The sequence below is a fragment of the Cheilinus undulatus genome, linkage group 22, assembly GCF_018320785.1.
Source record: "Cheilinus undulatus linkage group 22, ASM1832078v1, whole genome shotgun sequence".
Lineage (NCBI taxonomy): Eukaryota > Metazoa > Chordata > Actinopteri > Labriformes > Labridae > Cheilinus > Cheilinus undulatus.
This window is the reverse complement of record NC_054886.1, coordinates 36,879,143-36,891,573: the sequence shown is the minus strand read 5'-3', so window position 1 is coordinate 36,891,573 and position 12,431 is coordinate 36,879,143. Positions and strand designations below refer to the sequence as shown.

The window sequence follows — 12,431 nt, the reverse complement described above, 5'->3', positions numbered from 1 at the left end:
AAAGTGACTGTGGCTGTGTCGTAATTTGCACACAGTTATTACTACTTTTAGCATTTAAAGTAAAGAATGCAAAAATCAGAGAAGAAAATCTGTCAGCATCCAAAATTCAGACACACACAGTCATTCAAAGGGTTAGGGTCTATCCACATCTTTATTATTCCATTTATCCACACTTTTATTATTCCATATATCTACATCTTTATTATTTCATTTATCCAAACTTTTATTATTCCATATATCCACATCTTTATTATTCCATATATCCACATAATTATAGAATGAATAGAATGAAGGATGTGTTAGTTTAGTTTAGTTTAGTTATTTGCACGCTAAAACAGATAAGAACAATGGTTAGGGTTAGGGGTTAGGGTTAGGTGAGGGGAAGGGGAACTGCCTCCAAGGAGGTGGAGCAGCCGGTGCACTGTCCATCCCCCTGTGCCACACAACCCTCCTCTCCCTTGACTGGGAGTATGGAGCCCCATACTCCACATGGGGACGACGCTGCTGTCTCCTGTGGCGGACCTGAGTCCACTCATATTGAGCGTTGCTCATTATATTGTAAGTGTATTTATTTTTTTGTGTTTTTTATGTGTTTTTTTGTTCTTAATATAAAATAAATGAAATTAAAATGAATTGTTTTTTAAATAAACAAAAATGAAATATTTTTATTGTAAAATAAACTAAATAAAAAAGTTTTGATTTTTAATTAAACTAAAAAACTCCCTAGATAAAAGAAAATAAGTGCCCAAGCGACGTTTCGACCTGAAAAGTTCTTCTTCAGGCAGGGGCACTGTATCACAAATGGCTTTCAGGCAGTGTATGAGCAGCTTACTCCGTCAAATGTCTGAGCAAGAATGAGAGCTCTCTCTTGTGCGTCTCCTTTTATACCCTCAGTTAAGTTTCACTTTTCAATTTAAGTTTCACTTTCCGTTCCAAATTGTTTTTGCTTTATCCTGTTATTTTTTTCAATTGTTTGTTTTTAACCCTTTCCTTTCTAATAAATTATAACCTATCCATAATTTTTTAAAAAAATAATTAAATATTATCAAAGCTAAAATAATTAAGTATATAAATTTAATTAATCCAGATCCCATTTGGGTTTAAGATTAAGGTTAGGATTAGAATATAAGAATAGGATTAGAATTTATACGTTAGGGTTAGGGTTAGGGTTAGGGGGTTAGGGTTAGGGTTAGGGTTAGGGTTAGGGTTAGGGGTTAGGGTTAGGGTTAGGGTTAGGGTTAGGGTTAGGGTTAGGGTTAGGGTTAGGGGTTAGGGGTTAGGGTTAGGGTTAGGGTTAGGGTTAGGGTTAGGGTTAGGGGTTAGGATACAGGATGAAAACCACCTGGGGCAAGTTTATTTTGGGCCGTAACCCTCCAACAGAGCGGGGCATCAAGAGGGCATTAGGCTCTACCCACACATTAAGGGGTACGGCCTTTCCAACAGTAGCACTCTTGTTGACCTGTGACCTCCGGAAGTGCTGGAAAGAGAATTTGTGCCAAAGTTTTTGTTGAATAACTTTTGATAGGAGCGGGGCATCAAGAGGGCATTGACCAAATATGGGCACTGGCTTTCCACTGGTACCAAGCTCAAGTCTGTAAAGCGTTCCTATGAAAAGTTATGGACTTTTAAATTCCCCATCTGAAAAAATGGGGACTTGAAGAGGGCATTGGTGTCTACCCCCCCAAATATGGGCACTGGCTTTCCAATGGTACCAAGCTCAAGTCTGTAAAGCGTTCCTATGAAAAGTTATGGACTTTTTAAATTCCCCATCTGAAATGAATGGGGAATTGAAATTGGCCGTAACTTTTGATAGGAGCGGGGCATGAAGAGGGCATTGGTGTCTACCCCCCCAAATATGGGCACTGGCTTTCCAATGGTACCAAGATTGAGTCTGTAGGATGTTCCTGTGAAAAGTTGTGGACTTTTTAAATTCCCCATCTGAAATGAATGGGGACTTGAAATTGGGCTAACTTTGGATGGGAGCGGGGCATGAAGAGGGCATTGGTGTCTACCCCCCCATTTGTGGCCAGGAGATTTCCAATGGTACCAAGATTGAGTTTGTGGGACCTTCCTATGAAAAGTTGTGCATTTAGGCATGCATTTTAGGCGTCTTCTGCGTGACCTTTTGGAGTTAGCAAGGTGGTAGGAGTGTGAAAAACTGTAGCACGATTGTACATGATTCCAGGACGAACATATCGGAATTTGAGCACTGTAGGCCCAAGCACTTTGAAATGATTCCAAAAAAAGGGATGGAGTTTGAAAGCGAGTGTCTTTTTTGTCCCCATTTGTCCCCCTTTGAGTGTAGAGGCCCCAGAATTCAGACAGTAGATGGCCTGGGGCCTCTGATGAAGGATGTGAAAAAAGTAAGTGTCTATCTCTTTTAGAAGCAAAGTTAGGTTTATCCAAAATGCAGCTGACAAATGGGGGTAGGGTCATAGAAGCTAAGAGGATTTGTTTTGGCTGGTGGGTGCGGAGCAAAACTGTTTGTACAAGAGCTAGGAACGTGAGCTCGGGATATGCGGTAGGGGAGCAGGAGACGAGCAGATAGGCATCAGTCCGGTACGGATGGGACCAGTAGTCTCCGAGGGGCGGGCCTTTAAAAAGGGCTTTTCCGAATTTTGATTTGGCTGCAGTTTGTCCAAATCTAGAGCAAATGAGTGGAAAGTTGCCATTTCTGTAGACTTTTGGGTGGAGACGATGTGTGTAAAGTCTGGTATCTGTAGACCCTGTGGAAAGCTACTTAGACATCGGAAGGGCGTATTGAGACGGGACCAAGGGATTGACATAGAGGAGCCTCCAAGACGCATCGTAGTCAAGGATGGTGCGAAAAGTCCAATGAGAGCCAGACTAGTAGAGGTGGAAAGGTAAGCGTTATTAGCATGTTGCAAAGTCTTTATCTCTGCAACGACAGGTCCCAGCGACTTGGGGGTTTTTGCCCCGAATGGAGCAGGCTGCGAGCTTTCCGTAGATATGCGTATTGTGACGGTAGGACACAGGGAAGCAGAGTTCCGGGCCTAAAGAGGCGTCCCATTAGGACCGAATGTGTGGGATTGTGAAAAAAATGCCAAAGTGTTTGAGGCAAAAAGGTACCTGCAGAAGATGTTTAGGAGCACGTTTCAGAGCATTTGGAGTGGATTGGACCCTACTTTGAAGTAAGTTTTTTGAAAAGTTTTGTTAGGGGATTGGACTTGTTGAAATTTTCCTAAGTGTTTTAATTAGCTGGCTAATTAAGAAAAAGCAAGCGGAACAATGCCCAAGTGTTTTAATTAGCCAGCTAATTAAGAAAAAGCAGGCGGAGATATCCCCAAGTGTTTTAATTAGCCAGCTAATTAAGCTAATTAGCCAGCTAATTAACAACAAGCAAGTGAGAGACAGCTCCCATGTGTTTTAATTAGCCAGCTAATTACGCTAATTAGCCAGCTAATTAGGCTAATTAGCCAGCTAATTAAGCTAATTAGGGTTAGGGTTAGGGTTAGGGTTAGGGTTAGGGTTAGGGTTAGGGTTAGGGTTAGGGTTAGGGTTAGGGTTAGGGGTTAGGGTTAGGGTTAGGGTTAGGGTTAGGGTTAGGGGTTAGGGTTAGGGGTTAGGGTTAGGGTTAGGGTTAGGGTTAATGAAAACCACCTGGGGCAAGTTTATTTTGGGCCGTAACCCTCCAACAGAGCGGGGCATCAAGAGGGCATTAGGCTCTACCCACACATTAAGGGGTACGGCCTTTCCAACAGTAGCACTCTTGTTGACCTGTGACCTCCGGAAGTGCTGGAAAGAGAATTTCTGCCAAAGTTTTTGTTGAATAACTTTTGATAGGAGCGGGGCATCAAGAGGGCATTGGTGTCTACCCCCCCAAATATGGGCACTGGCTTTCCACTGGTACCAAGCTCAAGTCTGTAAAGCGTTCCTATGAAAAGTTATGGACTTTTTAAATTCCCCATCTGAAATGAATGGGGACCTGAAATTGGTCCTAACTTTTGATAGGAGCGGGGCATCAAGAGGGCATTGGTGTCTACCCCCCCAAATATGGGCACTGGCTTTCCAATGGTACCAAGCTCAAGTCTGTAAAGCGTTCCTATGAAAAGTTATGGACTTTTTAAATTCCCCATCTGAAATGAATGGGGAGTTGAAATTGGGCTAACTTTGGATGGGAGCGGGGCATGAAGAGGGCATTGGTGTCTACCCCCCCATTTGTGGCCAGGAGATTTCCAATGGTACCAAGATTGAGTTTGTGGGACCTTCCTATGAAAAGTTGTGCATTTAGGCATGCATTTTAGGCGTCTTCTGCGTGACCTTTTGGAGTTAGCAAGGCGGTAGGAGTGTGAAAAACTGTAGCACGATTGTACATGATTCCAGGACGAACATATCGGAATTTGAGCACTGTAGGCCCAAGCACTTTGAAATGATTCCAAAAAAAGGGATGGAGTTTGAAAGCGAGTGTCTTTTTTGTCCCCATTTGTCCCCCTTTGAGTGTAGAGGCCCCAGAATTCAGACAGTAGATGGCCTGGGGCCTCTGATGAAGGATGTGAAAAAAGTAAGTGTCTATCTCTTTTAGAAGCAAAGTTAGGTTTATCCAAAATGCAGCTGACAAATGGGGGTAGGGTCATAGAAGCTAAGAGGATTTGTTTTGGCTGGTGGGTGCGGAGCAAAACTGTTTCTACTAGTGCTAGGAACATGAGCTCGGGATATGCGGTAGGGGAGCACGAGACGAGCAGATAGGCACCAGTCCGGTACGGATGGGACCAGTAGTCTCCGAGGGGCGGGCCTTTAAAAAGGGCTTTTCCGAATTTTGATTTGGCTGCAGTTTGTCCAAATCTAGAGCAAATGAGTGGAAAGTTGCCATTTCTGTAGACTTTTGGGTGGAGACGATGTGTGTAAAGTCTGGTATCTGTAGACCCTGTGGAAAGCTACTTAGACATCGGAAGGGCGTATTGAGACGGGACCAAGGGATTGACATAGAGGAGCCTCCAAGACGCATCGTAGTCGAGGATGGTGCGAAAAGTCCAATGAGAGCCAGACTAGTAGAGGTGGAAAGGTAAGCGTTATTAGCATGTTGCAAAGTCTTTATCTCTGCAACGACAGGTCCCAGCGACTTGGGGGTTTTTGCCCCGAATGGAGCAGGCTGCGAGCTTTCCGTAGATATGCGTATTGTGACGGTAGGACACAGGGAAGCAGAGTTCCGGGCCTAAAGAGGCGTCCCATTAGGACCGAATGTGTGGGATTGTGAAAAAAATGCCAAAGTGTTTGAGGCAAAAAGGTACCTGCAGAAGATGTTTAGGAGCACGTTTCAGAGCATTTGGAGTGGATTGGACCCTACTTTGAAGTAAGTTTTTTGAAAAGTTTTGTTAGGGGATCGGACTTGTTGAAATTTTCCTAAGTGTTTTAATTAGCTGGCTAATTAAGAAAAAGCAAGCGGAACAATGCCCAAGTGTTTTAATTAGCCAGCTAATTAACAACAAGCAAGTGAGAGACAGATTCCATGTGTTTTAATTAGCCAGCTAATTAAGCTAATTAGCCAGCTAATTAGGCTAATTAGCCAGCTAATTAAGCTAATTAGGGTTAGGGTTAGGGTTAGGGTTAGGGTTAGGGTTAGGGTTAGGGTTAGGGTTAGGGTTAGGGTTAGGGTTAGGGTTAGGGTTAGGGTTAGGGTTAGGGTTAGGGTTAGGATACAGGATGAAAACCACCTGGGGCAAGTTTATTTTGGGCCGTAACCCTCCAACAGAGCGGGGCATCAAGAGGGCATTAGGCTCTACCCACACATTAAGGGGTACGGCCTTTCCAACAGTAGCACTCTTGTTGACCTGTGACCTCCGGAAGTGCTGGAAAGAGAATTTCTGCCAAAGTTTTTGTTGAATAACTTTTGATAGGAGCGGGGCATCAAGAGGGCATTGGTGTCTACCCCCCCAAATATGGGCACTGGCTTTCCACTGGTACCAAGCTCAAGTCTGTAAAGCGTTCCTATGAAAAGTTATGGACTTTTTAAATTCCCCATCTGAAAAAAATGGGGACTTGAAATTGGTCCTAACTTTTGATAGGGGCGGGGCATCAAGAGGGCATTGGTGTCTACCCCCCCAAATATGGGCACTGGCTTTCCAATGGTACCAAGCTCAAGTCTGTAAAGCGTTCCTATGAAAAGTTATGGACTTTTTAAATTCCCCATCTGAAATGAATGGGGAATTGAAATTGGCCGTAACTTTTGATAGGAGCGGGGCATGAAGAGGGCATTGGTGTCTACCCCCCCAAATATGGGCACTGGCTTTCCAATGGTACCAAGATTGAGTCTGTAGGATGTTCCTGTGAAAAGTTGTGGACTTTTTAAATTCCCCATCTGAAATGAATGGGGAGTTGAAATTGGGCTAACTTTGGATGGGAGCGGGGCATGAAGAGGGCATTGGTGTCTACCCCCCCATTTGTGGCCAGGAGATTTCCAATGGTACCAAGATTGAGTTTGTGGGACCTTCCTATGAAAAGTTGTGCATTTAGGCATGCATTTTAGGCGTCTTCTGCGTGACCTTTTGGAGTTAGCAAGGTGGTAGGAGTGTGAAAAACTGTAGCACGATTGTACATGATTCCAGGACGAACATATCGGAATTTGAGCACTGTAGGCCCAAGCACTTTGAAATGATTCCCAAAAAAGGGATGGAGTTTGAAAGCGAGTGTCTTTTTTGTCCCCATTTGGCCCCCTTTGAGTGTAGAGGCCCCAGAATTCAGACAGTAGATGGCCTGGGGCCTCTGATGAAGGATGTGAAAAAAGTAAGTGTCTATCTCTTTTAGAAGCAAAGTTAGGTTTATCCAAAATGCAGCTGACAAATGGGGGTAGGGTCATAGAAGCTAAGAGGATTTGTTTTGGCTGGTGGGTGCGGAGCAAAACTGTTTGTACAAGAGCTAGGAACGTGAGCTCGGGATATGCGGTAGGGGAGCAGGAGACGAGCAGATAGGCATCAGTCCGGTACGGATGGGACCAGTAGTCTCCGAGGGGCGGGCCTTTAAAAAGGGCTTTTCCGAATTTTGATTTGGCTGCAGTTTGTCCAAATCTAGAGCAAATGAGTGGAAAGTTGCCATTTCTGTAGACTTTTGGGTGGAGACGATGTGTGTAAAGTCTGGTATCTGTAGACCCTGTGGAAAGCTACTTAGACATCGGAAGGGCGTATTGAGACGGGACCAAGGGATTGACATAGAGGAGCCTCCAAGACGCATCGTAGTCAAGGATGGTGCGAAAAGTCCAATGAGAGCCAGACTAGTAGAGGTGGAAAGGTAAGCGTTATTAGCATGTTGCAAAGTCTTTATCTCTGCAACGACAGGTCCCAGCGACTTGGGGGTTTTTGCCCCGAATGGAGCAGGCTGCGAGCTTTCCGTAGATATGCGTATTGTGACGGTAGGACACAGGGAAGCAGAGTTCCGGGCCTAAAGAGGCGTCCCATTAGGACCGAATGTGTGGGATTGTGAAAAAAATGCCAAAGTGTTTGAGGCAAAAAGGTACCTGCAGAAGATGTTTAGGAGCACGTTTCAGAGCATTTGGAGTGGATTGGACCCTACTTTGAAGTAAGTTTTTTGAAAAGTTTTGTTAGGGGATCGGACTTGTTGAAATTTTCCTAAGTGTTTTAATTAGCTGGCTAATTAAGAAAAAGCAAGCGGAACAATGCCCAAGTGTTTTAATTAGCCAGCTAATTAACAACAAGCAAGTGAGAGACAGATTCCATGTGTTTTAATTAGCCAGCTAATTAGGCTAATTAGCCAGCTAATTAGGCTAATTAGCCAGCTAATTAAGCTAATTAGGGTTAGGGTTAGGGTAAGGGGTTAGGGTTAGGGTTAGGGTTAGGGGTAGGGTTAGGTTAGGTTAGGTTAGTTAGGGGTTAGGTTAGGTTAGGTTAGGGTTAGGGGTTAGGTTAGGTTAGGTTAGGTTAGGGTTAGGGTTAGGATACAGGATGAAAACCACTTCGGGCAAGTTTATTTTGGGCCGTAACCTCCAACAGAGCGGGGCATCAAGAGGGCATTAGGCTCTACCCACACATTAAGGGGTACGGCCTTTCCAACAGTAGCACTCTTGTTGACCTGTGACCTCCGGAAGTGCTGGAAAGAGAATTTCTGCCAAAGTTTTTGTTGAATAACTTTTGATAGGAGCGGGGCATCAAGAGGGCATTGGTGTCTACCCCCCCAAATATGGGCACTGGCTTTCCACTGGTACCAAGCTCAAGTCTGTAAAGCGTTCCTATGAAAAGTTATGGACTTTTTAAATTCCCCATCTGAAAAAAATGGGGACTTGAAATTGGTCCTAACTTTTGATAGGGGCGGGGCATGAAGAGGGCATTGGTGTCTACCCCCCCAAATATGGGCACTGGCTTTCCAATGGTACCAAGCTCAAGTCTGTAAAGCGTTCCTATGAAAAGTTATGGACTTTTTAAATTCCCCATCTGAAATGAATGGGGAATTGAAATTGGCCGTAACTTTTGATAGGAGCGGGGCATGAAGAGGGCATTGGTGTCTACCCCCCCAAATATGGGCACTGGCTTTCCAATGGTACCAAGATTGAGTCTGTAGGATGTTCCTGTGAAAAGTTGTGGACTTTTTAAATTCCCCATCTGAAATGAATGGGGAGTTGAAATTGGGCTAACTTTGGATGGGAGCGGGGCATGAAGAGGGCATTGGTGTCTACCCCCCCATTTGTGGCCAGGAGATTTCCAATGGTACCAAGATTGAGTTTGTGGGACCTTCCTATGAAAAGTTGTGCATTTAGGCATGCATTTTAGGCGTCTTCTGCGTGACCTTTTGGAGTTAGCAAGGTGGTAGGAGGTGAAAAACTGTAGCACGATTGTACATGATTCCAGGACGAACATATCGGAATTTGAGCACTGTAGGCCCAAGCACTTTGAAATGATTCCCAAAAAGGGATGGAGTTTGAAAGCGAAAGTGTCTTTTTGTCCCCATTTGGCCCCTTTGAGTGTAGAGGCCCCAGAATTCAGACAGTAGATGGCCTGGGGCCTCTGATGAAGGATGTGAAAAAGTAAGTGTCTATCTCTTTTAGAAGCAAAGTTAGGTTTATCCAAAATGCAGCTGACAAATGGGGGTAGGGTCATAGAAGCTAAGAGGATTTGTTTTGGCTGGTGGGTGCGGAGCAAAACTGTTTGTACAAGAGCTAGGAACGTGAGCTCGGGATATGCGGTAGGGGAGCAGGAGACGAGCAGATAGGCATCAGTCCGGTACGGATGGGACCAGTAGTCTCCGAGGGGCGGGCCTTTAAAAAGGGCTTTTCCGAATTTTGATTTGGCTGCAGTTTGTCCAAATCTAGAGCAAATGAGTGGAAAGTTGCCATTTCTGTAGACTTTTGGGTGGAGACGATGTGTGTAAAGTCTGGTATCTGTAGACCCTGTGGAAAGCTACTTAGACATCGGAAGGGCGTATTGAGACGGGACCAAGGGATTGACATAGAGGAGCCTCCAAGACGCATCGTAGTCAAGGATGGTGCGAAAAGTCCAATGAGAGCCAGACTAGTAGAGGTGGAAAGGTAAGCGTTATTAGCATGTTGCAAAGTCTTTATCTCTGCAACGACAGGTCCCAGCGACTTGGGGGTTTTTGCCCCGAATGGAGCAGGCTGCGAGCTCGTAGATTTGCGTATTGTGACGGTAGGACACAGGGAAGCAGAGTTCCGGGCCTAAAGAGGCGTCCCATTAGGACCGAATGTGTGGGATTGTGAAAAAAATGCCAAAGTGTTTGAGGCAAAAAGGTACCTGCAGAAGATGTTTAGGAGCACGTTTCAGAGCATTTGGAGTGGATTGGACCCTACTTTGAAGTAAGTTTTTTGAAAAGTTTTGTTAGGGGATCGGACTTGTTGAAATTTTCCTAAGTGTTTTAATTAGCTGGCTAATTAAGAAAAAGCAAGCGGAACAATGCCCAAGTGTTTTAATTAGCCAGCTAATTAACAACAAGCAAGTGAGAGACAGATTCCATGTGTTTTAATTAGCCAGTTAATTAAGCTAATTAGCCAGCTAATTAGGCTAATTAGCCAGCCATTAAGATTAGGTTAGGTTAAAGAAGAAGTTAGGTTAGGTTAGGGGTTAGGTTAGGTTAGGTTAAGAAGAAGAAGTTAGGTTAGGTTAGGTTAGGTTAGGTTAGGTTAGGTTAGGATACAGGATGAAACCACCGTTTAGGTTAAGAAGAAGTTGTAAGTTAGAAAGGTTAGGTTAGGTTAGGTTGGCTAGGTTAGGTTAGGTTAAAGAGGTTAGGGTTAGGTTAGGTTAGAAGGTTAGGTTAGAAGTTAGGTTAGGTTAGTTAGGGTTAAGAAAGGTTTAGGTTAGTAGGTTAGGGTTAGGTTAGGTTAGTTAGGTTAGGTTGTGGGTTAGGTTAGGAAGGTTAGGTTAGGTTAGGGTTAGGTTAGAAGAAAGAAGTGGGGTTAGGTTAGTTAGGTTAGGTTGTTAGGTTAGGAGGAGGTTAGGTTAGGCCAGGTGGCTTAGGTTAGGAGTGTGTAGAGGTTAGGAGGTTAGGTTAAAGAAGAGTTAGTGAAGAGTTAGGTAGGTTAGGTTAGGCTAGGCAGTTAGGTTAAGAAGGTTGTTAGGTTAGGCTGGTTAGGTTAGTGGGTTAGGTTAGGTTAGCAGGTTAGGAGGTTAAAGGAGTAGAAAAGTGTTAGGTTAGGGAGGTTAGGTTAGGTGGTGAGGTGTAGGTTAGGTCTGTTAGGTTGTGGGGGTTAAAGAAGAGTTAGGTGGAGAGGTTAGGAGTTAGGTTGAGGAGGTGTGAGGCCAGGAGAGGTTAAGCAGGTTAGGTTGTAGGTTAGGTTAGGGGTTAGGGCAGTTGTGTAGGTTAGGTTGTAGGTGGGGGTTAGGTTGGGGGGGTTAGGTTAGGTTAGGTTAGGTTAGAGTGGAGGGGGTTAGGTTAGGTGGGGGGTTAGAGGAAGTTTAGTAGGGGTTAGGTTAGTAGGGGAAAGAAGAAGAGTTAGGAGCAGTGGTGTTAAGAGAAGAAGGTAGGAGAGAAGAAGGGGTTAGTGTAGGTTAGGGTGAGAAGAAGAAGGTTAAGAGGTTAGGAAAGGTAGAAAAGAAGAAGAAGAAGTAGTGTAGCTAGGGGGTTAGGAGAAAAGAAGTAGGTTAGGTTAGGAAAGGTTAGGTGGTGTTAGGTTAGGAGGAAGGTTAGGTTAGCAGGTTAGGTTAGAGGTTAGGTTAGGTTAGGTTAGGTTAGGTTAGGTGGTTAGGGAAGAGGTAGGTTGTGAGTAGAGGAGGTGGGTGAGGGGTTAGGTAGGTTAGGTGTGGTGTAGGTTAGGTTAAGAGGTGTGTAGTTAGTTAGAAAGAAGAAGGTTAGGTTAGGTTAGGGTTAGAAGAAGAAGAAGAAGAAGAAGAAAGAAGAGTTAGGTTAGGCAGGCAGCTAGTTAAGTTGTGGTTAGGTTAGGTTGTTAGGCCAGGTTGTGAGTTAGGTTAGGTAGTTGGGTTAGGCTAGGTTGTTAGCCAGAGGTTAGGTTAGGCAGAAGTTAGGTTAGGTTGAAGAAGTAGGCCAGGTGTGTTAGGTTGTGCTAGAGTTAGGTAGTTAGGTTAGTTAGGTTAGGGTTAGATTAGGTTAGGTTGAGGTTAGGTTAGGTTAGGAAGAAGTTAGGGGTTAGGGAAGAAGAAGTTAGGTTAGGTTAGGGTTAGGTTAGGTTAGGTTAGGTTAAAGAAGTTGTGCTAGGTTAGAGGTTAGACAGTTAGGGGCTAGGTTAAGAAGAAGAGGAGGCTGGGAGGAGCCAGGAGGTTAGGTTAGGTAGTTAAGAATTAGCCAGGTTAGTTAGGTTGTGTTAGGTTAGGTTGTGGTTAGGTTAGGTTAGGTTAGGTTAAAGAAGAAGGGTTGTGCTAGGTTAGGTTAGGTTAGGTTGTGCTAGGGTTAGTTAGGTTAGGTTAGGTTAAGAAGAAGAAGAAGTTAGGTTAGGTTAGGCTAGGTTAGGTTAAAAGGTTAGGGGTTAGGAGTTAGGTTAGAAGTTAGTTAGGTTAAAGGTGTTGTAGGTTAGGTTAGGTTAGGGGTTAGGTTAGGTTAGGTTAGGTTAGGTTAGGTTAGGTTAGGTTAGGTTAGGTTGTGCTGTGCTAGGTTGTAGGAAGAAGTAGGTTAGAAAGAAGGTTAGGTTAGGTTAGGTTAGGTTAGTTAGGGGTTAGGTAGGTTAGGTTGTGCTAGGTTAGGTTAGGTTAGGAAGAAGTTAGGGGTTAGGTTAAGAAGGTTAGGTTAGGCTAGGTTAGTGCTAGGAAGAAAGGAGTTAGGTTAGGTTAGGTTAGGTTAGGTTAGGTTAGGTTAGGTTAGGTTAGGTTAAGAAAGAAGTTAGGTTAGGTTAGTTAGGTTAGAAAGAAGAAGAGTTAGGTTAGGCTAGGTTAGGTTAGGTTGTGTTAGGTTAGGTTAGGAAGTTAGGTTAGGTTAGGAAGAAGTTAGGTGTTAGGTTAGGCCAGGTTAGGCAGTTAGGGGCCAGGCCAGGCCAGGTTAGGCCAGGTTGTGCCAGGCCAGGT

General features: G+C 44.3%; 1 protein-coding gene across 1 annotated transcript in view; it reads right to left on the bottom strand.

The window, feature by feature from the left end:
- Nucleotides 1-1,312: 1,312 nt before the first annotated feature.
- The window catches only part of mepceb (methylphosphate capping enzyme b), a 20,417-nt gene continuing 9,298 nt past the window's right edge, over nucleotides 1,313-12,431 (bottom strand). Inside the window, exon 7 of the mRNA XM_041779091.1 lies at nucleotides 1,313-1,477. Coding sequence (XP_041635025.1) covers nucleotides 1,313-1,477 — 165 coding nt within the window. The remainder of the gene's footprint in view (nucleotides 1,478-12,431) is intronic.